The sequence below is a fragment of the Synchiropus splendidus genome, chromosome 12 (assembly GCF_027744825.2).
Source record: "Synchiropus splendidus isolate RoL2022-P1 chromosome 12, RoL_Sspl_1.0, whole genome shotgun sequence".
Taxonomy (NCBI): Eukaryota; Metazoa; Chordata; class Actinopteri; order Syngnathiformes; family Callionymidae; genus Synchiropus; species Synchiropus splendidus.
Window position 1 is genome coordinate 8,761,267 of NC_071345.1, and position 27,927 is coordinate 8,789,193.

A 27,927-nucleotide genomic window follows, 5' to 3' on the forward strand; every position below is an offset into this window, starting at 1 on the left:
CACGTATATATCTATCTATCTATCTATCTATCTATCTATCTATCTATCTATCTATCTATATATATATATATATATATATATATATATATATATATATATGTGTGTGTGTGTGTGTGTGTGTGTGTGTGTGTGTGTAGCCATAGCTCAGCATCAGGTAGCAATTCTGACCAATAGAGGGCGATAGTGACCCGAGGTAAAACCGCAAGCAACAGTCCAAATATTTCCCATTTTACTGTGAAAATATCAGCTATAGTGTTATTGCGTCATCTAGTGGTCATAGCTGTTGAGACACAACACCGCTGCAACAACAAATAACACAATTATGATCCCAATAAATGCAGTGAATTTGCATTCCTAAAATTCCAAACGTACTATTTATCAGACAATAAATCTAAATCGAATAAACTGCAAAATAATGTATGTGTCTGCCGGATGCGCTTGATAATGAAGTAACTTAAAAATAAAAATAAGAAAAGAGCGTATAAAACAATGAAAATCATTTGTTAACGTGTATCCCTGGATATGGTCCCTCTTTATTTGTTATTAATATTAGAATTACAAAATAAAATAAAATAGCATCCAGTCGTGCACATGCGCAGTAGAGTTCCACTTCTGCTAAAACGTCTTCAGTTCAAGTTAAAAAAAGAAAAGAAAAGAAAAGAAAAAAAGGAGTGTACTTTTGAGTCCGAATACTTGTGTTTGGGCTGCATGTGTTAAAAGAGTCGCATTTAAAATAGCAGTTTTGATCAGTACACGCGGGGGAAAGCAGGGCTATTTGCCACAGTGGTCAAAAGTCAGAAGCTGTGATTGACGGTGACTTCTCAGACGAAGAGGAGGAGGAAGAGGAGGAAGGTCTGCTCCTCCAGTTGCAGCGTCTCTCTATCTGCGACACTTCACTATGGCTTTAGGCGCAAGCAGGACGCTCTTTGCGCTCTTTGTGACTCTCTGCGCACCTGGACCCGGATGGACAGGTGAGTCCTTCATTTACTATGAAAGTGAGTGAGGTTTTTCGTTCCACTTTTTTCCCTCACCAAAAGGCACCTGAGAAGCTGGGTAGTTTGAAAAGTAAAAGCCATTAAATGTACCACAAAGGAGGATGTTTTTCATGTTAATCTGTAAATAAGAAGTTTTCAGCCGTCACTATAAACTCTGAATTCCTCCCACGGTGATCACGAAAGATCCTATCAGGACAAGCCATGGTGGAGAAACTATTTATTTAAACGCTTTATTTTACCTAAAATCTCAAATAGTGATTTTACGCTGATGGACTTATGAACATTATGACCACCTTCTAGGGAGGTGTTTCTGCTGCACAGTGGTCAGTACCTGCTTATGGCAGTCCAACTGATCTATAGAAAGATTGCAGAACAAATGTTGTGACTCAAGTTCCCATCTCATCCCAAGCAAATACTCCCCCAGCTTCAGTGTCTGCAGCGTTCAAAATAAATCAGTCGTAAAGTCCAAATTTGTGACTACGAAATTGGGGGAAAATTGGGGTCATGTTGTGGCTAATTTCATCTCACTGTGAACCGAACTCATGCCAAATGTTTACAGCCATTCATGATATCAGGTTGGCACCTTGCTTTCCTGCCAAAACCCAGGTAAAGAAAACATGGTACGTGCTCCCGAGGTTTGCTCTAAAAACATTCCACTCTGATTTAGTGAGCTGCTTTCTCTTCATTTGTCTGCCACTGAGTATATGAGGTCATTTCTCTCCAGCCTCAGCAGTTGCAGCTAAGTAATTGTGTTTGTCGAGCGGGGCGACTGTCTTTATTCACACCTGGGGGCTTCTTAGCACGTCTGCTGCTGACCGCTCAGGCTCTCCGCTGGATTGGACTCTGCCCTCTGGAGGATTTTGACAGAAGCTGTGAGGGGGGAAAGTGAACGTTTCTAATTTGCTTCCTTCACTCATCCGCCTGCCTGGGTGATATGTGTCACGGAGGGGGGCAAAATTGGGCTCGTGGGAGGAGGTGGGCGGCAGCAGGACACATGATAAATAATGTCAGCGCCGTCCTCGCTGCCACAGTCCATCGCCTCCTGGAAGTAGCAGAGTAATTGGCTCTGCAAAGTGGGAGGGAAAAATGGAATCATGTCCTCGCAGGCCGGTGGAATTCCTCCTCTCCTCTAGTTCTAGTGTAACGCTTTCACAGCAGCAGATTCCAATCGGAATATCATGGAAAATATGAGCTGCAGTTACTTGATGTTAACATGTGGTGCTCTTGATCACCTGACATGTAGTCAACCCCCCAAACACCTGCAGCCCTGCCTGTCAGACTTTACAGTGAGTGTCATGACATCATCGTTCACTGTTCCAGTCCTTGAAATTAGTGCCACCTGGAGGAGAATAGCGCCTGTCACAGCCAGGCTGATGTCAGCGGGAAAACATTCTATTTAACAGGATCAGCTTATAGATAGAGATAGAGGGTCCCCAACTTGTGTTGGTCACCTCAATGGCAAGAAGAAGAACCAGGACTGATGATCTGATGAGGCTTGTGTTAGACAGGAGCACAGAGGGACGTGCACAGGCGAAAATTCTACCTAAAAGTTGTCTTGCTATTCGTGCTATTTTTATTTAATACAGTGGTACCTCGGTTCTTGACCACAAGCCGTTCCAGGCGGCCGTTCGAGATTCGCGATTTGTTCGAAATCTGAATCGATTTTTCCCATTACAATGTATGAAGAAAGAAATAATGCGTTCCAAGCCTTAAAATATGCTTTTGTAGGAGTGAATGTAGAGTGTCTGCTGCAGGTGCGCTGTTCCTCTATGTGTGTGGCCGCTGCATGTGGGAGGGGTTGCCGAGTGAGTGAGGTCTCTCCAGAAGTGAAGAGGTGCCCGGTGCGTGTCCAGCTCTGAATGTGCGCTTCTGTGCAGTTTGGCTGTGACAAAGTCATAAACCAAGTAACTTAGCTCTGTCCCAGACTCGCCTCATCCCTGTCCCAGCTCCAGCCCACAACAGGACATCAAACCCTGGAGGGGAGGTGTGGAGAGCGAGCACTTCCCCTGTGACACTCTACCACGGTCCAGTGTGGAGACAGGAAAGGTTTCACACCTCAATATGAAGAAAAAACAGTCAGTTAATGTAGCTAATGGGACACGTCTGCACACAGCGGCTGCATTATACACAATAACAAAGCGCAGTGTGGGTCAGCTGATCGTTCCACGCACGTTCTTTCCGGCTTTTTTCCAGGGCGTTCGAGTTCTGGATTTTCTTTCGAAATCCGAAGCAAAAAAATCTCAAAATTCTTGTTTGTACTCCGAGCCTGAGATGTTCAAAAACCGAGGTACCACACATGCAACCCCAGCTTCTAGGAGGACCAAAGATAGACTGGACCCGGAGAGGCCAGGACCAAGAATGCGGGTAGAATTAGGACCCACAATGAGATTGCATCACTTCATGCAGACAGATCAGTATCGAATCCTGAACGAAGACTGCAATGCGACTGGAGTCCAGGTCGGAGACAGAAAACCTACCCAAATTCTGATCAGAATCTACCGTTGATGTGACCTCAAGAAACGGTGGTGATTTGCTGCTTATTTATGAGCCTTTAGAACATTTACTGAGGGTTAATAGCAGATCCAGCCAGGGTGACAGGAAGGTCAACATCTGCCTTTTTACTGACTTTAGAAGTAAGCACCCTTGTAAAAGGGGAGCGTCCTTTAAAACACTTACAGGTGTCCTCTGACCTCGGGGGCGTACCTGCGCCGCGCAAGCACATGCAGGTGTACGCTGCTCTTCTTCTCCAAGAAACTCTCATTAATAAGGTAACGGCTGTGACATAATGACCCCGAGGCCCTGCCCTCATTCCCACATACTTTCCACAGTCAAACTCGATCAGACTCTTTCCATTCCAGCTCAGCGGAATTGTTTTATTGTTGCTCGGGTTTCTCTTGGTAACGCCAGGAAACCAAACCTTCCTCCGTCTGCTGGTGTTGTCGCGACCGTTCAGCTGCTAAACTGCTTATCCGACTGTTTATTTTTCGATTGCGAGCAAGTGAAAGCCTGCTCTGTTCTCATCAGAAGTATCTGTCTGGCGGACGGCGGATGGAGGAGCAGAGCCGATCTTGTGGGACCAAACTCTGATTGAAAACAGAGAGGAGACGAGTGAAATGTTTCCAGCGTCAGATCAGAAATCATGGCAGTGCTATATATACATATATGAGGGAGTCTTGAGGTCTGACTGGTTTCGTGGACGGGTCTGGCTCAGGATGGTGCAAGAAGGAACCAGAGAGTGTCTGGGTCGACAGGAGGAGGAGGAATTCGTAACCATAAAGAGGGAAAGTGAAGCTCCAGCTGGAAGCACACCTGTACTCAGAGTTATGAAGCGAACCTAGTGAACTTAATGAAGCTATGAAGCTTCTTCTAGGAGGCAGTTATATGCTCATAATGGCCGGCGCATGGATAATCCTCTCTGCAAAATACATTTTTCTATTCTGGCAAATACTGCTCTCAGACAGACGAGGATCGTTCAAGAATTCAAGTGGACTCAATTATGTAACTTTAATTCACTGGGATCGTTTCCCTCCCGAAAAAAAAAATCCCTCGAAACCTTCAGTCCAAAACAAACACTCACCCAAACCTCTCCCTTTTTAATGAGAATGCAAATCAGTGAGTCACGGCCAACAAACACACGAATGGCGGAGAATCGTTTGCAGTCTTTTTGTGCCTCAAGATTATTATCCTTAACAATAACAAGTGCTGTACACTATCTTAAAATATGGGTATAGTTTTATAGTCATCCAAAAGACTGTTGGAGGAGAGCCATTGTTTTGCATGGTCCATCCACACTCCCATGGCATAATATATTGCTAGGAAAGTGGACTTTTGCTTCCTATACTGACGCCGAAGGCAGTCTTCAGTGCAGCATGTTGACGTATTGGGTTTTCAATTGAAGCACATGTTCTGCCTACGGCGTCATATCCTGACTGGCGTCAGTATGGGACTCAAAAGTCACACTTCAGTATATGACACTGATGGGCGTGAGGATGGGTTGTTGTTTTGCTGTGCTCTTAGGGTGAAGCATGAGTTACTTGTAGCCTTCCATTTGAGATATATCAAGCATACATAGAAGGAAAGAGTCAGCAAGAGGCTGAGCAATGAAGAGATATCAAGGTTATGGTTCTATCCTGGCAGAAGAACATCCTCAGTTTGAGAGTAAGATGAGGGGCATGACCACATTCAACGACTTCAATGTTTGTATAGACATTGGTGGCCGAATAAAAGGAGGCATTCTGAGCACAAAATGTTAACAGCAGTGGATGGTGATCCACAAGTGTAGCCTCCCTAGGGGTGAGTAAATGTGGAGGGAAACATGTTAGAAAAGCAGGAAAATGTGGAATATTTGGGAGTAAAATCAGGGTTTCCTCCAAATAACATTGTTAATGTGGCCGTCAAGACTATGTTCAACAAAGTATCAAACTAACTAAAACACAGCCGTCTCATGTGTCCACAAGTATCTCCCAAAATAAGAGTGACTGAGCACTGCCTGTCACTTTATCAACTGTGCTGCTTGGGGTCCTGTTGGAAGTGGACTTGTCCATTTGAGAAACTAATAGAAATTTCAGGTACGTCTCTGTGTGGTGGACACCAGCCCTCCTCAATATTCCTAGTTAGCCAAGAATTAAAGCACCTGCTGGGTCCTGAACCAGAGACTCCTCCCTTGTCTCAGTTAACGTGGCTTTGATTTCCTCCTGATCCTTCGATTGAATCATCATTTATACTCCATGATGCGTTGATATTTCCCGTCTCAGCTGGCAACTTTTTGGTTCTCATATTCAACTCTGTCAATAACTTCTCGTGTATATATCTTCTAGACAGACAAGGCAGGTCTAGTGAGTGAGGTTTTTGTAGGTATATGTGATATAAACAGGCTGAAAAATGGCTCTAAATTGGTGAAATGTTATCCAGATGTTATTTGTTCTGCAGCAGAGAAGCCTCCGCGACCACACAGTGGCAGACAGACAGCTGTGGACAAGAACCTGAGGGAGAGATGGGAACCTTCTATCCATCTGGATGGACGACCTGTGGACCGTTTTGTCATCAGCACCAACAAACCTCTGAGGACTCATCGCTTCAGTAAAATGGGCACAGACAGCAAGCCTCACCATGTGGAGGATGTCGGTGAGACGTTTTGCTGCTATGAAGCCGGGCAGGTGTCTGTGGATGACTGGATTAATGTGACACGCCAGTGATGGAATGGAAATAAATGAAGGATCCTGGAAGACAAAAGCAAAATTTAGTGGAGTGTAAATGATTGCAGAGCAGGAACAATAACTTTGACGTGAGCGTTTGGCTCTCGCAGCGCTGCACCTTTTTAAGTCAAGTGCCAAAAATGAGACAGGGATGAGCAGCGCAGCAGCCAGGAGGTGATCGAGTGTGAGTTCATGTGAGATTAGCTCATAACTGGATCCGACGCCCGAGTTGTCAGGAGTAAAAGCGAAGCGGCTGTGCTGGTCAAAGTTGGTTTTGTGAGTCGTTCTCAGGCTTTCTTGAACCGTGTTGAGAAGCTGGAGGCTTGTCCTCATGTTGTCGTACACAACTGCTTTTTCCAACTCTCTGTGTCCTTCAAGCCGTTTCTCATCAGCAACTGAGAGGCTGCTGCCAAACTTCTTTTTTTTTTTCCAAACCCATCCCACTTCATTGGTGTTGTGGTCCTGCATTGTTATGGACTGTGTGCAAGTTTTTATGCATTGTGGCTGCCTTGTTGTCCGTCCAGCTCTGATGTGGTTCTCTATAAACGTCTGGCATCAGAGCGATTCCTCACAGATCGTGTGCTGCTCTCTCAGCAGCACTGGAGCTGCAACAGTTGTCATAAATAACACCATGCTGCAGCACGCCTTCGCCCACATTAACGCCTGGACGACGGCCCGACAGATTCACTCAGACTGAGTAAAGGAGCGCGAGAAAAGATTTATTCGTAACTGAGAATAACACACAAGATACTTCTGACCTGTGGTGACATTCCGCTCCAAACTAAACACGTTTTGTGAAGACCATTTCTGGCAGGATAGTTTATATTGTGAATAAAACATTGATGCAGATTCACATAACACTGGTGCATGAGTGACCTGGCATTCCAGCGATGTGAGGCTTTTTGCCACCAGTGGCTTCAATGGGCAAGAACACACATGAACGCAGCACTGAATCAAACTGTCTCTGAGTGTTGTCAAGAGTTCAGCTGCAGTCTGTGGAGATACGCGACTGCCATTTGTTGCGTAATGCCGTCCTGACGTCTTCAAGCACTGACATAAGCTCTTGGAACACAGCAGCGTGCTGTCGAAGAGCAAACATTCACAGGGGTTTTGTCCAAGTTTAACACCCATAAATATGTGTTTTATATTATAGATGTAGTACTCAAGACTGATCTGGGCCTTAAGACTGAACTCAAGACCATCTTCAAGGTCTTGGTATTGCCTTGGAATCGACCGCATTTGGGCCTGTGTTTTTCAGTCAAGACCCGTCAGCTGGTTGGAAGCTTTTAGAAATTGTGCTTGGAACTTGAAATCCCCAGTTACACCGCTGGAGATGTCACCCAAGTCGGAGAGTGGTACCCCGAGTACCAATCCAAGATGGCTTCCCTGAATATAGACAGGTAGTAGACGATGAAATAAGGCGAAAGAAAAGAACACATTCATTGAATTTGTCAGTGCTCCTCATCCTGTGTGTTTTCTAGTTGCAAACAGAGCGTTATTATCATTAAATCCAGACAAGGTATGCGTGAGAATAGCTTCCCCGGATGTCGCTGTCTTCTTCTTTGACTTCGATAATTGGAACTCCCTGAACCGCCATAACTGGAACCCAACTGTGGCGTCATTCCCAGCTCCAACATCCAACTGCTGATATAACTGGAACAGAGCATAAAGGGGATTTTGTCATGGTTGGCTCAGGTGAACAGAGAAGTGCTAGATTGCAACTGGCTCACAGAAGACTCGACAATGACAAGGTTAAGTTTTAACAAGATTTAATGTACAATAACAAAAATAACAGGGCACAGACAGGAAACAAAGAACTGAAGGCCTCGCTATCCAAAACGTGGAGGGAGGGAAACACTCAAGGATGAGGAAAAACCTGAAAACTGAAAAGAGGCAAATTATGACCAAGACAACTAACGGTGACGACCAAAACCGCACTCGTATATATACACGAGGCACGAAAACCGCTCAATGGTGGAAGACTCAAACACGCACACGAGGAAGAAAAAAGTCGACAAAAGAAAATAAGACACAAGTAAGAAAAACTCACACAACGCATAAACTTGTCTATAAAAGACAGAAAATAAACTAGAAGGAAAAGGAGGAAGCGGCAGAATAGACACGCACAGTAGAAAGTTTGCAAAGGACACAGAAGAAACAGATCTCCAGGGGAACTTTACCAGAGGACGTGGAACAACCATTTGGCAGTGCAGACTGGAACTCAGGGGTAGAAATCAGCGAGCTTGGTCATCGGACGAGCTCCAGCTGCGCTGCCATGAAGCTGGAGGGAACACAGGAAAAGGAAACAGTTCGGTCGGTTTGTAAGGCTTTACGATGGCAAAAGACTAATACTAAAGTGTTTTGAAATTATTTTGGTCTTGGTTTCATCCCCCCAAAGTTTTGGCCTGGTCTCTGTCTTGGTCTTGACACATGGCACAACGATTGAAGCTCAGTCTGAAGGTAAAATTTGGTAGCTCTGTGTCGTATCAGGTGTATAGTGAAGGCATCGCACTTGCTGCTAGTTATTGGACCATTCATGCAAGAAAGTGAGATGGTGAGCTACATGCCACGGTCTGATCATCAGGTGTTTGAATATTTGTTTTAAATGGGCATAACCCACATGGTTTCTCACGTCAATAACCAGAAGTCTTGTCTGTATTTCAGACCCCGAATGGGTTAACCTGGATGGCTTCGCCGTGCTGGGAGGTGCACCTGTCAGAAACTCATCAGCAGGTAAATCTGATCTCACGTCAGTTCACAATAAAACCCACGGGCGTGACGACGTATCAGCCAACATGTATAGAGTCCAGAGAAGCGGAGCCGCATCACAGGTCGCCGCCAGACACACGCCTAATTTACTGCGCAGCTCCATGTCTGGGGGCGACAGGCTTCTTCTGTTGATTCCATTAATTCCTCATCCTTGTGGTGAAGGTAGGAATGTTCGCATGAATCTGTCTCGTAGGTTTTGACAGCTGCCTTCATTTTCTGGGTTATCCAAACATCACAGCTATTCCAAAGTAGCACGGATTAGACTCTGCCACATTAACCTGTTATCACATAGTAACCTGTCTGCGCTTTCAACAGCCGGTTGAGTGAAAGAAAATAATCCATCCATCGTCGTGGTCCTCAGACGTTCTCCTCGCGGGGACAGAAGTCATTTGTTGGCCTCTATAATGTGATAAATCAGCTCAGATTCGGAAATGAGTCGATTATTGTCTGAAACATTTCTTGTCAAACTCCTGACACGGCACATTCCACTTTGAATTGTAGGAGGGAATTGTTTGGTTTTATGTCTGTGCTTTGAAGCAGAGAGGAAGCCAAGTCACTCATGCAGAAATTCTTGTGGGGACTGTTCCTCCTCATGACTCAACCTCAAACATCCGACTGTAATTTTTCAAATATTAAACAGCCATTCATGCAACCCTATTATCAGAGGAGGGTGGCTCAGCCCAAGTGCTTTGGGACTGGCTGACTGTGACTGTCTAGTCTGTGGGAGCTCACGTCTAAAGCTGAAACATATCAAGCGGGTCACACTTCAGAGGGAACATACGTTACCATGAATAAACAACGTATCCGCAGGTGTATTAGCAACATAGTAGGCTGTAATTAATCATTCCACAATATGAATTTGCATCCTGTTCACTCAGCCACTGAAAGTTCACTATAAACAACACCATAATTACTGATTATTAACAGTTAATAAACAGGTTATTAGCTCATTAATAGTTAACACGTGTGCACCACAAAACATTGTCCAGGCCACTGTTGAACATCTTCATTTAACTTCCAATATTTTTATGTAAGTTTATTTTTGTCTCAATTGCAATACCTCAGGACCTTTTAAATTGTTTTTTGATTTTTATTCCATTTCCATTTTTTTAAAATAAAATGCTGCATTGCTTTCTTTACTCATGATTGTTGATTTCTTTTTTCCGAAACACACAATATTTTTTAATACTTTCTGTTTCTAAATTGCATTTTCAAAGCTGTTTTCCACCTATAAATATACTTAAACTCCCTCACAATACTTTTATTTAGTTTTATAATTTTTAGTAGATTTAAAAATCTTTTATTTTACTAATTTATTTTTATTTATTTTTCCACTATTGGTGTTAATATTAATTCACTATTTTAAAAAATATTTTCCCACCACATAAAATATCACACGTTTTTCATTGCCATCACTGGTTATAAATTTGGGGATGAAAATTGATACAGATTTAGAAATATGTATAAATGTTAATACAGTTTTGTTCAAATCAGAAAGAGAAATGTATCTGTAAACAAGGAATGAAAGTCTTTGGAAAATTAAACTCTCTCCCTATAAAGTCAGTTCTGTTTTGAAGTTTGTTCCTACCCTTTTCATAAGTTAAACACCAGATAAAAGTCAAAACCTGAAAAAAAGCAGCCTGGAAATATGTATCTGTCCCATCCAAAACCTCCAAATACAGCACTGACAAAGCCTACTACACTGGAACATAAAGCCAAGAATAACAGCTCGTAATGTTTGTTATCAATGTGTCGTCTGTGGAGCAGTGATGGATGGATTTTTGTGACAAATCTATGATAACATGATGAATCGCAGCATGATGAAAAGAAAATCATCGGGTGTCTGCTGGCACGCCGCACGTCTTAGTTTTACGAGATTATTAATGTAATATCTGGGAGGGTGCGCACCACCCTGACGACTCAGCCGTGTCCGCAGAAGATTTCTCATTTCATCACAAAACACTTGAGCCGTGGACAGAAACAGGCTGGGGAGATGTCACGGCAGCTTAGAGTCAAACTTGAAAGACCATTGTTTTGTTCTAGTGTCATATTCGGATCGCGCCAGATGGTAAATTAAACAGGCTGAGTCAGCAAATTAATTTTTATCCAGAACGGATCGGTTGGAGTTGAAACAGATGACAACAGAGAAAAGTGCGATCCTGTCTTCCTCATGACAGCGTCCAGTGGTTCGCTGTTAAACAGAAATGCAGCAATTGGAGCAGTGATACAAGGCCAATTGGAAGTGACAGACGGGGGCTCAGAGGATATTTGGTGTTGAAGTCTGCTTATCTTTTCTGTCACACAGGTCCATTCAGGTCGGCCAACGCGCGACGGTCTGTGGTCCGAGCAGCCAGAGTGGACAGGAACACCCACCCATCGAGCTCCAGCAGCAGGATACAGAGGAGGGCTCCCCAGTCCTCGCTGGGCCCCGGACAGCCAAAGAGACTGTTGTCAAGAGCCCGTCTGCTGGAGAGGAGACGCCAGCATGCCATCCAGCCTCAGGCTGACCAGAGGAACCGGCAGAAATTAAGTAAGAGGACATTTGAAAACCTTTAAATTCATTGTATAAAGATGGATAACATGATGGGCAGCATTGTGTTGGGATTATCACTCATACAGTTACATTTTATATATATATATATATATATATATATATATATATATATATATATATATATATATATATATATATATATATATATGTTCAATTTTATAACAATTTCAAATACAGTCAGAATAGTGGAAACCCTGGCTGTTGTGTAATGAAAAACATCCCTGAACACAAGCAAACAGATTGTTGTTTGAAGAGCAAACTATAGCAAAAAAAAAAATATATATATATATAATGTATACATAATATATATATATATATATATATGCTCAGAGAAGCTGAAAGTATTTTCACATTAAACAATATTTTCACTAAAAATATATTTAATTTGTCGCGATGCAGTGAGGTTGCAGTGGTAACATCGTGTTGTCCATCTTTGTACCCATCTTAGGTCTGTGTGAGGAACCATGAAGTCACAGCTATTGAAGAGCTAACTGTTAGCTGAGCTGTCTCTAGTGTCCATGGTGTAAACCCTGGCCTTGCCTGGTATCCCTTTCTATTCATAGCATCTGAGTCCGTTCATGTGGTGTCACTGCAGGCACAGAAAGCTCCGAGCCAAAGCGTCCCCGCTAACAGAGCATCTGCAGCCAAAGCCACCACCCCAGGTACTGTCCCAACTCACTCTGCAAGTTTCAGATGTTGTAAGTGGAGTTTAACCCCTCATGGTGTGTGAGAACAGAACCTCCCGACTACGTGGCCCGGGACATCAGTGTCAGGGTCATGTCGGCTCAGTCCGTCCTCATCTCCTGGATCGATCCGGCCGTCGAAATGGGGAAGATTGATCCATACGAAACCAGGTATCAGTCTCCGAAGGGCCAAAGACATTTGGCAAAGAGGAGTAACTAGAGCTAAGCTTTCAGCTCTGCGCCATTGATGTCTGTGTGTTGAAAAGCTCAACCTGCCAAAATTGACTAATTGTGAGGAAAAAAAGGTGGTTCCTACCTCTAAAAACAAACTGATGCACATGTTTTAGAGCTAGTTTTGGAGCCCATTACTTATACTCCACTGTAGCCTGTGGGCACTTGCCAAATGAAGGAGAATGATTAATGCTTCTCTATACGACAAATAAATCAATACATTTCAATGTTAGTTAAATCCAAAAAGGGCAACCTGAATATAGAGCAGGAAGTTGTTGGTTCGAATCCCAGTGTTGGATGAGAGCATCTACATACTGAGTGTAATGTAATACTTTAAAGCCTTTGCCATATTCAGGTTCACTTTTTGCCCAGTTTCCTTGTTTGTGTACGAATATTTATTTTCAATATTTCAATATTTTATTTTGTAGATTTCAAACACTTTCAAACACTAGTTTGATCTAGATTTATTTGACTTGGTCATAAAGTATTGTTTAATTCAGTATCAATTTCATTTGCATTTCTTTTCGTTCTTGGATGTTTTATCTGGGATCTAACCACTGCCTTTCCAGCGTGGTAATATAGACATCCACAAAACCTGTCCATCACCATGCACTTGTGAGAAAATGGTTTTAATAAAATCAGTATCACATTATTTTGATGTTTAAAAACGAGTCCAGATACCAAATATACATGGGGGAAATGAGCCAGAAAAAAACAAATGTGAGTTGTGACTGAGTGACAAACTATATAAATAAAGACATAAATTCAGATGCTGAGACAAGTTCATATTTTGTTGCAACACATGTTGTCTTTGCTCAGGTCCTACACAGTGAGGTTCAGAGAAAAGGGGGAGTCCGCTCGCTGGGAGTACAAGGAGAGCATGCAGAAGAGAATGTTGATTGACAACCTGGCCGCAGACGGCATGTATGAGTTCGCCGTCCGGATCTCTCAGGGGGAAAATGAGGGGAAGTGGAGCGTATCTGTCTTCCAGAGGACCCCCGAGTCAGGTATGTGTAGCCACAACACAGCGATAATTTTTGATCCCCATGTTGTAGCTCCGGAGTCTAGGGGGATTATTCTTAACCCACATTTCAAAAATATGGTCTGTGGCATACCTTTATTAATGTGTTGACATCACACCTTCCCAGGAGTTTTAGCTGCATTTGCTAAACTCTCCATGTATTCAACAACAATGGTTCCAGAATCCAGCAGATGGCCATTCATCCATAGAACCGTTTAAAAACTGTGTGCAAAACTAGATGACCAGAAGGAAATAATTTCTCATTTAAAATCGTGTCCATTATCTTGGTTCAAAAACACGCTCTGCGCCGGTTGGCATAGTTTCCGACGACTGTGTTGCCTTTTAACTTAACAGCACTCAACCGTGCGGCTTCACGTATCAAGCATTAATAGAATTAAACTTGGTATGCAGCTCACTGATGTTGGCTTCGCTTCAGCGCACATGACGTCAGAGGTATGTCGGATCGGAAATAATATTGGTTTAAACTAAACGCACATGATGTTGGACCTTTAAAACCCCCGGTGCCAAAGCTTGACAAATCTTCTCTGACACAACTATCAACAAATCAAATTGCTTCATTATACAAGACGCGGAATAACCGACATGTTGACTTGATTTTGATCGCTGTCGAAAAACATTTAGATTCTGGCTTCGCTGGTTAGGATTCTGCGTAAATAAGGTTATTGTTAGTAATTGAATCAACACAAGAAAACACTTTAAAGAAGCAACATGACCCTTGTAATACTAGTCAAATCCAACACCAGGGCATCCTGTTAAACTCAGCCAGAAGCAGATATTTGGCTTAACCAGTTCGGCACAGTGTGAACACCATATGGGAGATTTCATTACGCGGGAGAGATGTTTGTCTCAGAACAAGGCAATTATACTCTTACATAACCATGTCACGATATTTCACCATGTTCACTGGCTACACCCTAAACGTGTTGGCATGTGACTTTGGTTTGTAGCCGCATCTAACATTTTTCTTAAATCCTTTTTTCGTTTATCTCTTTAGCACCATCTGGACCACCAGAGAACTTTGAGGTCAAGCCACTGCGGGGAAAAGGGACGGCAGTGACTGCTACATGGGATCCACCTGAAGAACCGAACGGCAGAATCCGAGGTCAGACGATAATCTGCAAACATTTGTGTTTACATTCCCAAACCTTTTGTTTTCCTATTGCAGAGTACATCCTGTCTTACGCTCCTGCCTTGAAGCCGTTCGGAATGAAAAGTGTGACGTATCGTGGCAGCACAACATCAGCTACCATCGAGGGTTTAATCCCTGGAGACCGGTACATCTTTAAGATCAGAGCGACTAACAGAAGAGGACAAGGCCCTCAAAGCAAGGCCTTGACTGTTGTCATGCCGGGATGTAAGCACCTGCCTTTCTCTGAATGTTGTATTTATCATGTTGGTTTCTTCATCACTGTTGTTGTGTTACCAGCTAGCAGAAGTGCTCCATCCACTTCAGTATCAAAAGACACCAGAAGGACAGACCTTGCCCATAACAACTCGCCCGATGAAGAGGAGACTGATCCTGTCCTCAGGTCAACAAAGACACCCGAAGAACCAACAACTACGCCTCAATCTCCTGCCAAGACCTCTTCGAATAGACATGAGCGAATACTGCCTCACACAAGTGCCTATCATAGTGTCTTCTCCTTAGAGAGAGTCCGGAATGGAGCAAACCGGGATTCATCAAGAAGGACAGCACAAGATAGAAAAAATGAGGAAGAGGAAGAAAAGGAAGAGGAACAGCTAGAGGAGGTTGTGCACACGACTCAAACGACAGTAAAAGAGACACCCAAAGCGGTTGCCCAGGATCCAAGAAAACAAGGAAATGAAGTGTCTGCTGAGCCTGAGGAGGAGATGGACAGTGGGGAAGGGAATGTTTTGGAAACCCACGAGACACCTAGCCTGAAATACGTCACACCTCCCACCAAAACCCTGTCTGTTTCTCAAAATAAACGGAGGCCTGTTAAGATCAGGGTCCATCAAAGACCGGGAGGTCATTCCACCACAACCGTCACCTTGTTGTCCCCTGTTTCCACAACACCATTACCGTCTCGGAAAGATACCACTTTGAAAAATGACAGAAACATTTATACAAACCCCAGTGTTACAGCAACAAGAAAGCCAAGTGCAAAGGAATCCCAGAATCAAAGAGGGAATATGCAAGTTGGCAAGGCAGCTGGCGGACGCACCGGCGGTTCATCTTTCAGCTCTCGTTATGGACTTGGCCGCAGGCAGATCCCACTTCTCAGAGGAAATGCAACTCGGGTTCTAAATGGCTACAAACCAAGTTCTAGCATGCCATCGACCAATTCAGCGCTGAATTTACCCAGCAGAACATCACACAATCCAAACACTGCAACATCCCAGTCCACATTACCAGACTCAAAGACCCAGGAAAGAACAAACAATGTCAACACTGAAACAATGGAGGATCCAAAAATGACAAATACTGTTTATCCTGCCGCATCAAAAACCGATTCAGAGGATACGCTTCCAAGCAAAACATCATCAGACAGATACGATGCAGTAGGTTCAACATCAGAGCCATCTGGTTCCACAAATACTCATAAACATGTGAGACCCAACAACCCTTCCACATCACGCAGTGAATCACCGTCAGTGGGAGTTTCTCAAAGTTCTCTCAAGAATGTTAACCCATCACCAACAAGTAGTGGAACACATGTGGCAGGAAAGGATGAAGACAGAAATGTTGACAGCGGAGACAGGGAGAAGTTAGAGACCGCATCAAATCATGAAGAAAAGGTGAAAGAAGAGGACAAAAAAGATCAAGCAAGAGTAAGCAGCAGGAACACAAAGCCAGTGATTACTCGGACTCGGAATCCCACTTTTGCTGAAAGGTTTTTATACCCCAGCAGGACTGGCTCAAGAGTTGTAACTGCCAGGAACGGAGCAAGGTTGCCTTGGAGCCGGTCTTCTACGCCCTCTGCGGCTGGCAGGTCCACGAGCAGGGGAACCTCGACGAGGGTCTCCGGGGCAACTGGCGCAGCTGGTGTATCCTCAATACAGGAGACAAGCGAAGACTCAAGAACTTCTTCCTCCTCACTGAAGAATGAGGTTGGAACCAACTCATACAAGCCTTCATTGGAGAGTGGAAATGATGACAATAGAAGTCCAACCACAACCTTGTCCACAGCATTATCTACAGAAGCCAATTCAAATAAGCATCAAGACTCAAATGAGAATGATGCAGAAGAAACCTCGAAGAGTAGCAATGATCATAATCAGGAGTACCTTGACGCTGGGAACAGAGAACCTCAACAAGTAAAGGAGAAGGAACCAGCAGTTATGGAAAAGAGTCCAACTTCGGCTCCACAGCAAACCTTGAGGGACAATGAGAGCTCGAACATCAAGGAAACCCAATCACGGATAAGACCTGGCTCAGCAGCTGTAGTTCCATCAAATAGACGTCCCACTTTCGGAAGGGCTCGCAATCCTTTATTGTTCAACAGACAGTCAGGTGGATCCAAGCTGACCAGACCACAGACTAACTCTAGAAGTCCTGATGCTTCTTCATCTTTACCTGGTTCCTCTTCGTCCTCCAATGAGCCGCAGTCGGTTCTCACCCCAGATAGCTCGACTGGCAGTATGGCAAAGACAGAGAGCACGTCAGAAGACAAGGCCGCATCAGCACCATCAGTGAGGGACAGCTCACGAGGACAGGGTGGCAGATCCCGCTACCCCATCATGAGGAAGCCAATGAATGGAGGAGGGACCAAACCAGGAGTTGGAAATGGTAAAGTAAATGATGTGCTTGTAATGGGGCAGTTTCTAGGAAGATATTGACCCTGGGCGAAATTGGAAGGCAATAATACATGACTTGCTTGGCACGGGAGCATAGTAAAGTGGCCTTGAGACATGAAGTTTATGGCTCCTTCACCTGTTGTCAGGAAACCATTCAATGCTACCTCATGAATAGTGTATAGTTTCTCGCCTCTGGTGACACAAAATACCTGAGAAAGGGTGCACGATTTATTTTCGCCCACTGGAATAAAAAAGAGCTGAGCCACAAGGCATAGTGAAATTCACGCTGAAATGTTGCTTGAATTACGTATAGTCTCTATAAAATGTTGCAAAGATAGAGCGGCACGTTTACTGTTGTATTTGATTTAAGGCAAAAATGGACGACCAAATCTGACAGAAGCTGACAAAGATGCCTCCTCCTCTCGTGGTACAAGCAAAGCAACCGGACAGAGATTAATCACCGGGCCAGATGGAAACAAATGGGTAACACGCTACTGGAGTCTATGTGGTCCTTTCACGCTTCTCTTTCATCTCACTGTAGATAATTTCAACATAAAAGCAAGCGTGTCATCCAGATTTAGTGAACTGATCACTCCAGAATAGGCTATTGAATATACAATCTGACTATCGGCCTCAGTGGATAAAGTGGCTTTGTCCGAATTAGATGGTTTTCTTCATGACCACAGGTTTGGAACTCACTGAGGGCGTATAGCCGTGAAATTGTGATAATCGTTTCCTCTTTATTCCCTTTCCCCCGTCAAGATTGTGGACTTGGAGCATGGAGTTCTCATGAATCAGGATGGAAGAATTCTTCAGGACTCTCAGGGCAAACCCAAAAGAGTAGTGCTTGGCGAGGATGGACGCACTATTTTTGGTAATGATGCACAATGATGATGTTTATCTTTGAGCGGTCATTATCTCAATTGGTGTAGCGTTAGATCCACGCCTCATGCCCAAGCACCTTGGATTTGTTTTTGAGGCAATGATGACTTCTGAACGAATGACTTCTGTTCTGTGATTCACTTCACCAACATTCACTTTTAAGTTGTTGATAGTATTTCTACCTTATGCCCCTTGATGTCTTCAGACCACATGGGCAGTCCGTTACTAAACCACGAAGGCATGGCGCTGTTTGGCCACGGAAGGGACAGTCGACCCGTAGTCAACCCCAAAGACAAAGTCCTAATGGTTGGTGGCAAGCCCTTACTTGGATTGGACTTGCCCCAACACAGGACCGCTAAAACCACCACCACGACAACCACCACCACCACATTAGCTACAACTACCACACCTGAACCCACTACCGCTGAATGGACCACCGAGGAATACACATCCCCACCGTACTCATCGTGTCCACCTGGAACTATCCCCAGAACAGATGATGCTGGTAATCCAATTCTGGAACCAGGGGGCGGTTTGGACTGTTTGCCAGAAGGTAAGCTTGGAAAAACACATTCTCACGCCTTAAGTTGTCACATGTACAAACATTACTTCAAAACAAATGGTTGGGGTTGAATACGGACACGCGGAGTAACAGGATTGTGAGTTTCGCAACAGTCCATTTAATTAATGTCGATATGTGACACCTTGGCGTGAGAATGTGTTGGACAACAACCCTTCTAGTCTGTCACTAAGCATGGAATGATTGATGAATATCTGCAGTCTAGCAAGGACATGGAAAACTGGGAACAATGAAACTCCCCAATTCATTCCCTGTCCTTGCAGCGATTGAATACAGCGAGTGGCAATGTTGTTTGGATTGTGCTTGCTGGATCTGATGGAGGTTGAGCTTATGCCATCTCAGATATATAGAGTTCATGAGCAGGATTGATGCTTGAGTTTGTTCTGCTTCCCTGGCAGAGGAATCCTCTGGAATGGAAGTGGACAACATGGTGCCTGATGCATTAGATCTTGAGAAAGGTATTGGCTGAGTTTGGCTTCGGACCGACCTGTTGACACTGAGCTCTTAAGCACTCAGTGCATGTTTCCTGCATGACCTGCATGTTCCCTTTGCTCCATCTGTTCACTAACCCTCCCTCGGTCTTCAAAGCGGATTTATTTTGTTTTAGTCACGTTCATCCTTTGAAGCATTTCTGTATTAATCTCGATCAGATTGTGATTTCACTTTTGGTATTAAAACATCTCTGGTCCTGCCAAAAACAGGATAGCTGTCAGAAACTGACAACTGACACAGACAAAGTTTTGAACTTTAGAAATCATGAAGGTGGGTAAATTATTTTTCTATTCATATCCTACATACTGTTTTCATGAGCTTTTGTTCAATATTTAATAATGGATCCCACTGACTGCTGAGCGCAGAATAATATATAGATAGACAACTGAAATTTCTATCGTTCATCTACTTCAGGATCACTCTGGTAGCTCAGGTAGATTATGAAATATTGAAAATCACAGCCAGACTTAACATAAAATTGTCAATAAATAATCTTCTGTCACTCAAAACTGAGCAACATGGGATGGCTGAACTGAGAACTCTACACAAACACTTGTATTTCTGACATGAGAAACAAGCCTTTTGCCACTGCTCTGATGAAGTTGAGCCAGCGGGAGTGCAGACACTTTTGTTCATGCCTTCAGCGTTTATGCTTTGAAACCTGGCACTCGTGGTTCACCTCGGCTGCTGCATGCGTGTGGATGAAAGCAAAGATCTGCTGGTGTAGAAGAGCGAAGCATGACGGAGAGGAAACGGTTCAACTTTTCCCCCTGAACTCTCTCACTTATCAGCTTCACACATCAAACATCTTTCTCACTGGGAAAAAATGTGTAAGAAAATATTCCTCATGGAAAAAAGCAAGAAAGGCATGCTAGCTTTTTCGTCTAACTGTGAGTTCACCCTGCTGCCAGTGAGGGCAAGACACCTCTCTACTCCTATCACTGCATGCCACGGAGTGTTATACGACCATTAGAAAATCTAACTGACACCGTCTTTGCCAGACGAGGTTTTCACAAGCGTCCCACCTACCACTACAACCACTGTGACCCCTGTGATTGGCAGCAGACCTCACAACAGAGGACCCTTGAATGCGTTTGATCTCAGCGGGAAAAAGCGATTCACAGGTACAGGTCCTCTACTGTTTGTCCAAATCTCCTCTGCGATCACTCTTCATGATGTCATTCTCACTATTGAATCACTCACTGAGTTCACTCTGCTGACAAGTTGAACAAATGTAGTTAACCGTAAACACTAGAAGGAAAGGTGGATATAGAAAAAGTCAAAATATAATTGAAATATTTTAAGGCCGCACCAATTGATCTGAGCTTAAATGACAAATAGTGAGCCAGCCGGTCACGATTGTGGTCATCTGGCAATACTTCTCCATGAAGGAAAATGACAACCAAACTGCAATTCGCTACACAAAGTTAAAACACCAAAAACACCACGAATTAGACGAGACACTTGTCCTCAAATCACCGCTCCAGTTTGAACGCTATCAAGTGGCTAACAGAGCGAAACCTAGTGGGAGCAAACCGTAGCAAAACCAATGCTACTGGAGTTCATTGCTTTAGACAAGCAGCTGGTTTCTGTTGTCGAAAACCACAGCTTTCAGCACCAGATACTCATTCTCCGGACATGTAGTCGGTGAAAAAAGGAGCGGTCAGTCAGGTTATAAAGCAATGTTCCGGTATTTAACAAGCGATGAGTGTTCCAGTTTCCATTGCGGGTTTGATCCGGTCATTGTTCAGTGAAAAGGGAATGGACTTTTTTTTTATATTAACTACTTTGTGTTTCACATTGCGATTTATTTTGCTTTAAAGGGTGCAATGTTTTTGACACTGTGTTGCTCTGTATTATTATTTACTTGTTTACTTATTAAAAAAAGAGTTTTGTGTGTAATTTAGTTGTGGGGGAAAAAAATGGTTTGGACTTTCAAAGAGTCAGTATCGGCCAAAAAAAAGACTGTTGTAAACTCCAGTTCCTGTGGCTCTTCAAATTGACTTCCAAGATAATGATACCAAGTGGAGAAGCAGGTCATCCTTGTCTGAAATGCAACTTTCCGAAGTCCGCAGATGAAATGCAGGGAGAGATTTAAACACTGTAGCTCTGGAAATATCTGTTTGTGTGTTCTTTTCTTTTGATGTATTTAATGTACCAATGGATTTTCCGAAGATTTTCCATCAACTGCCCTCGTGTCCAGGTTTAGATTGGGTTGAGCGATTGAGCCAAACATTGAGAAAAAATATATTCCAATAATTCGTATAGAGAGCTGAGCTTCCAGTGGATTCCAGATGAATGGGCCAGACAACATTTGTTTTCATATTTCATTATAGAACAAGTTTGCGCAAGGCGAAAACTGTCAATAAATCTGAATCGGCCGCTGTAGCCAGAGAACATTTCGGAAGTCTTACATGTGTTGAGAAATAAATCTCTTCCTCGTGTTGACTGACCACACATATAAATGCAGAAACCATCTGACTGCATGTCCACATGGTAGCGCACAGGTCTATAGCTGTTTGGGGTTCCGCTCCTCTACTGTAGACGTGTGTAAATCCACACGTGGAACAGCCTTGGCCAGCAACGAAGGCCCGATATCTGGGGGAGTCTCCAGCGGTTCCAGTGTCAATTATTATGGGATATCTCAAGTATTTACAGCTGAATGTGCATCTGTCTTCTCAGGTGGTTTGGGGAATAGTATTGGAACACAGCTCAGGGAGGAGATAGGAAATTCACGTGTGGCATCACGTGATGTTACACGAGTCAAAACAAAACATGGTCTCACAGGAAATCACGACACAAGTAAAGCATGTCTTGTTTAATACAAGTGGGTAAAAGTCTTTGAGAATTCAAAGACAAATTTAAGGCAATACATGATACCGGGTTTACAACTGGTCATCAGCTTTTTTGAGAGACAAGAACATGGCATTCTGTTATCTACCATTGCCATCTCCTCGACAAATGGGACCAGACATAGGACGGACGGAGATCTTCATGGAAAAGGGTTCTCTCATTGTGAAGGAAATGTGCTGCCTTTGACCTCCAAGACTCCAACAGTGTATAGTTACCTCATCAGTTAAAGTGGGAACCTGGTTTGGGTCGCATGGATGGTTTAGACCTGTTGTAGATGACAAGATTGATTGAGTCTCACACTTTTATTGGTGAGAGCCAGAGTTGAAGACCCGCTCAATGAACTTCCGCCTTGTCAAGTCTAATCTCCCCTTTATCCCGATGAATATTAAAATGTAAACTGTATTAACCTTTGTCTTCCTGCTGTCTTCAGCGCCGTATGTAAACTACATCCAAAAAGATCCCGGGGCTCCCTGTTCCTTGAATGAGGCTCTGGATTACCTCCAAGTGGACATCATCGAGGAGCTGATGGAAAAGGACAAGTTGACCAATCAGAACCAACCTCCCAAACACAAGCCTCACAACCTCACTGTGGTCGCCATGGAAGGGTGCCACTCGTTCATCATCCTGGACTGGGCCCAACCTCTGAAGGGTGACATGGTGTCAGGTGAGCGATGCATCGACTCTTGATCTTCTCAGTAAGTTGCTGAAGGCACTTTAAAACTGGGCTCAGGATCAGTCATGGCTTGGTGATGGACCCATAGATGTCAGAGGGACACCTTGTGTGGGGGGGTTTGGAGCTCAAATTAGGGGGTGTAGAAGGTTTGGACGCATGTGTTGGTCCAAGAATTTGGTGCTAAATGATGTCATGAACAGGAGTTAGTAGAAGATGATTAAGATTCAGGTCCAGGTGGAGAAGGCTGACTTGCTGTGGCCACCTCGGATGGGAAATGAACTGAACTGGACTAGAGCTGATGGAGACTGTTAGAAGCAACTGCGAGGAGGAGCCAGCGGAAGCAGAACTTGTTTAAAATGAAGTATGAAATGATGAAGAGTGAAAGGTTTCTAAGATGGGACATGAGATACGTAATGCCAAATGAGAAGCACGTGGAATTGAACAGCCGTGTTGACCTCTCATAACTGGAAGAGATGGTTTCCCAGTATTGTTCTTTGATTTAATGATGTATGACTTGGCCTGAAGAAAATTCCTGTCAATGCTGGCGACCGATGTCCAGTCTCATCTATGATTCAGTGCCTCTGCATTAGTTTTGGACCTTGACTCGGAAGACAGTTAACTTACACTCTACTTTTATGATTAGAAATATCCAAAACCTGCCAACAGCTGAGCCAGTTGAAAAAAAAAAAGTCTAAAAGAAAATCTGTGTGTCGTCTAAAATAATGGATTCTTTTTTTGGTGTTGTTTTTGTTGAACTCGCTGTTCTGCAGACATGGCTGACGTGTCACCAGAATCCCTCCTGACTCAGAGTTTCAGAACTTATTCCACCAATTTATTGTTCATGAAAAACAGACATTTGGATTCTGGCTCCCGGCTCCTGCAGTTTCTTATGGAAACTCGACATTCCTGTGACTGTAGTCTGACACAGAGCAGGACGTGGACGACTTTTATAAACTGTTTTTTTTTTCTGGCACCTGGTAGGTCTAATCTTAGAAGTGTTGAGCAGAGTGAGAGTCTTGTAGCTTTACAACTGTTGTGTTTCCATTTCTCCCCCAGGAAGTTTCTTCTCGCTCCTCTGCTTTGCCTCTAGGCAGTTTCATGTTTCATTCGTCTTGACAGCTGGGCCCTGATCACTATTTTTGCTGGACCGATGACATTCATCATTTTGTTTCATCCCATTTTTGGCTGCTGCCGTCCAGAACATAGTTAAATATAAGTGGTGTGGTGATGATGTGGATTTTATTATCGAGGATAAGTAAAGAAATCCCATGTTAAACCAATGTCAGGACAAACTCTGCAAGCAATAACAATGTTCTGAAACTCAAGTTAAAAAAATAGAAAGATGATTTATGCTTTAAGTGTAGTGTAACTCAGAGGAATGACACAACAATAAGACTTGACAGTGCCATCAGTTACTTTAGCATTAAGCTCACTTCAGTGTAACTTCTTAATTTTAATGCGTTGTTGAATGGTAGACGTAAAAATGTGAAGAAGATGAGGTAGAACATTGAAAATTGAATTGAAAGACACAAATTAACTCAAGTGCTGTTGAGCAGCAAAATTTAAAAAGGGTGCCGAGTCATCTTGCTACCACAGAGACACCACATGAAAAATTCTGGCGTTTGTGCCACACCGCGAACATAGAAAGTCGTAATCCAAGCCAGAAACCTCACCTGATCATAGGCGATAAATGAAAAGAAACATTGCAGGAAAAGAACGTACAACAGAACATAGACGGGATGATGGATGTTGACCTCATATAATAACTACCGTAAATTCCGGACTAGAGAGCGCACTGGAATATAAGCCGCACCCACTAAAACTAAGGAGGAACTTAGGTCTATAAGCTGTTGCTGCTGTAGATAGGTCTGTGATTCCCATGTACCTGGCTTAAAAATCCATGAGGATCACTTCTAAACTAGTTAAGGAGACTGACTCATGAAACAAACTGGGCAATGTTCTGACCTTGAATCATGACCTCCTCACATCTTTTATTTACTAAAGCTCTCAAAATGCGCTGTTTTTGCCCGCGTGTCCGAAGTTCCGACACCACAGCCGGTCTCAGCTGCTGCTTCACGTCTCTGGTCTTCCAGGAGATGAGCTCTGTTGGCGGACCTGCAGACACACGGGCGAAAACAGGACATTTTTAGAGCTTTAAGGTCAATAAAACGCCTGTGATTTCATGTCTGTCGTGACAAGGCTCAATATTTTGGCAGCATGACACTCTTTAGACTGTATAAATCCATATACTAGCCGCGTTGTTGTGTAAGCCGCAGAGTTCAGACCATGATAAATACATACGGGCTTATGGTCCATAAATAACTGTACATGACATTAATAGAATGGACCAAGTTAAGATGGCGGCAGATGGGAGTGACCTTTACCCATAAGGATTAAAGGTTTATATTCTCATCAAACCTTCAAGTATCAAAAAGCCACCTTTGCTTGCTTGGCTACATTCTGTTCCACTACATAGATGGACCCGGCATCGATCGTCTCTCCATAACACATGAAGCAAACCATCAAAGGAAATGTGGGAAGCAAAAAAATAAATGAATTTATTTTATAATAAAAATAAGTTATTTGCAGCAGCAGTCTTTTAACACACAGGCTCATGTTAGGAGGCCGTTCAGTAAGTAGTTGGAAAGAAAGCAGAGTAAGTAAGACGGAGAAAACTGAGTGTGGGGGGAAGAGATAATCTGACATGCTTTAATAATAGAGAAATATTTGAACACTGAAGTGGAGGAGAGAATGTAACACGAAGATAATGGCTTCACACGGAAACAAGTTTGCTTGTGGACCACAGATACCATGTGACCAAACTTTCTGCCACTTTTCCAATGAAGCTTCAGTCGTTCAGCGCGAAGGAGTGAGACAGAAGTCCAGTATGAATAATGGAATGAGAAGAGAAAAAGGCAAAATAACATTTCCTTTTCTCAGCGTCGGCGGCCAGCTGTGTTGGTGTTGCTCCAGCCACAGCAGCTTTACATGCCATGGTGGATATTTTCAAAGGCGCCTAACTTCATTTCCAAAGTGGATTTTAAAGATTACCAGTTGGAGATTGGTCAGCAAATACCAGCAGCGCGGTTAACAGTGCATTCAAAGACGCCTCGAAAATGGTCTCACTGATAAAGCTTTTAATGATCTGTCTTAGTTCCTCGGGCTATTTCAACCACACAGATGCAACTGATCATTTTCTTTGTTTCTTCTCCATAGCTCTATTTATTTGTTTCACGGATTGTTTTTTTTGCAGGCTACATGGTTCACAGCGCTTCCTACGATGATGTTCTCAACAATAGATGGTCGTCCAGCACCTCCAGCGGGACACATCTGGCGGTGGAGAATCTGAAACCCAATTCCAGGTACTACATCACCGTCGTGTTTTCAGCTCCTTAGTCTTATTTTGAAAAGGTTCCACTGACCATTATCTCACCATTACACCCATCCATTATTCCTTTTTCTTCTGTTTATCTACAGTCTTGCGCAATATTAGGTGGGATTCACTGCAAACTATTATTTCACAATTAAAAGTACATTATTGTTCCCTGAAATCACCGTCGATGCAAACATAGCCTTCAAATGAATTCTGTATCAACAATTTTCATCTTTAAATAACATGACTGGACTATTGGGATCCACAGCATGAACAGTTGGACCATACTGATGATGTTTGGCTCATCTGCCAGAGATTCTTAGTAGCGCCAGTGTCATTTAGAGCATCCAGCAGGGAGGAAACAAGCCAGCGACCAGATGGAGACATAACATTTCCACCTGGGATGAGACACATCTGAAACCTCTTCAGCTGGAAACTAGATTTTATTCATTGGTCAGGAAGTTTATGTTTAAAGGTGAACGTTGATCTTCAGTGGCCATTAAACTGACAGTGTTATAAAGTGGTTTGACATGGGTTTTGCCATTAAAATGAGTTGTGATGATGCTTTGTATTGACGGGAAGAACGTGTCTTGCTGATGCACCAATATGCTGCAAAATGCATCATTGACAAAGTGAAGGGTGAACACATTGGTGCCCAGATATTTTGGGGGTGCTGGTGCTCAAGCAAGAAAAAAGGGGCACCTTTCACAAGTTTTAGTATTGTAGGTGTTGCTGGTTCAGGTCATCACTGAAGTAATGGAACTCCAAACTTAAGAGGTCCATAACATGTTGTTGTGGGAGTGCAGGGGTCGGAGCATATCCCAAAAGGACATACGGTTTTTGGGTCATACAAATGTAATGCATTTTCCTGTGGGTGAGTTAGAATAAAATTAAATTATACAATTAAATAGCAAGGTAACAAAGTGTGTTTCAAAGACCATTCCATCCAAAAAGATCTTTATAAAATGTTCAGGTTGAAGGGGATCATTCGAACATCATGTTTACCCCTACGATGCCGCGGGCGGGACAGGAAATGATTCTCAAGCGAAATAAAAGCTTGTCAGACGTCAAAATATGTTTGGGGTGGAAATGATGGGAGAGTAACTGTTTTGTCGACTACTTACGAACAAGGGGGGAAAAAGGCTAATTTTCACTTGTAGGGATAAAAGGGGCGGTGCTTGAGCCCCTATAGGGATCTTTCTATATACAAGTCCATCTTGGTGCCCTATATCTCTCTGTTTTGCTGGTCGTATAGTGTTTTAATCTAAGGTACACACCTTTGGTTTTTACGATGGACGGTTGAAGTCAAGACCAAGACCAAACGGAATCCAGAAGCAGATGTATATTACAGATTTATTTTCTTACTGCACTATAGTTATTTTCTTTCAAAGTAAATCAAGAACTGAAATGCTGTGTCATTGGAACAAACTAGTCGTTTCAGTTTGGTCTTGGTCTCGCCCTCCTCATTGGTCTTGGTCTGTGTATGTTCTAGCCAGGACAACACTTCTGAAATCATCGCAGCAACTTGAGTTTTAATTTTAATTTTCACTTCCAAATTCTGATCTTAAGTGTAGGAATCGAAGCTTGTTAGTTCTCAGGAAAACAATGATGTGATTCGTGACAGATTTCCAACCGATGACCAGAAGTTCCTCTGGTCTTGTTATGTAAGGGTTTGGGCCACAGTGATGTTTCTCCAGATACTTGGGACTTGGGATGCCACATGTGCCACTCAGACGCACAGCTGCAACTCTGGACAGCATCTATTTCAGTTGTACACAAAACACCTGTTGCTGGCCACAGGTGAAGGTGCTGCAAGCAAAGAGACCTGGTCGCGAGCGTGTATTTA

General features: G+C 43.4%; 1 protein-coding gene across 5 annotated transcripts in view; it reads left to right on the forward strand.

Moving 5' to 3' along the window:
* The first annotated feature begins 745 nt into the window (after positions 1-745).
* Positions 746-27,927, forward strand: part of fndc1 (fibronectin type III domain containing 1) — a 31,453-nt gene continuing 4,271 nt past the window's right edge. The window contains exons 1-17 of one of the 5 annotated variants that reach the window (XM_053880966.1): positions 746-971; positions 5,925-6,119; positions 8,855-8,923; positions 11,265-11,489; positions 12,077-12,175; positions 12,250-12,367; positions 13,247-13,434; positions 14,464-14,571; positions 14,635-14,823; positions 14,896-17,220; positions 17,599-17,711; positions 17,991-18,102; positions 18,316-18,663; positions 19,089-19,148; positions 20,184-20,306; positions 22,466-22,699; positions 25,962-26,070. In XM_053880966.1, the coding sequence (XP_053736941.1) occupies positions 899-971; positions 5,925-6,119; positions 8,855-8,923; positions 11,265-11,489; positions 12,077-12,175; positions 12,250-12,367; positions 13,247-13,434; positions 14,464-14,571; positions 14,635-14,823; positions 14,896-17,220; positions 17,599-17,711; positions 17,991-18,102; positions 18,316-18,663; positions 19,089-19,148; positions 20,184-20,306; positions 22,466-22,699; positions 25,962-26,070 (4,688 nt within the window). In that variant the 5' untranslated portion in view covers positions 746-898. Of the gene's footprint in view, positions 972-5,924; positions 6,120-8,854; positions 8,924-11,264; positions 11,490-12,076; positions 12,176-12,249; positions 12,368-13,246; positions 13,435-14,463; positions 14,572-14,634; positions 14,824-14,895; positions 17,221-17,598; positions 17,712-17,990; positions 18,103-18,315; positions 18,664-19,088; positions 19,149-20,183; positions 20,307-22,465; positions 22,700-25,961; positions 26,071-27,927 lie in introns of those variants that run through there. The other 4 variants (XM_053880968.1, XM_053880969.1, XM_053880970.1 and 1 more) reach the window with 4 other exon arrangements.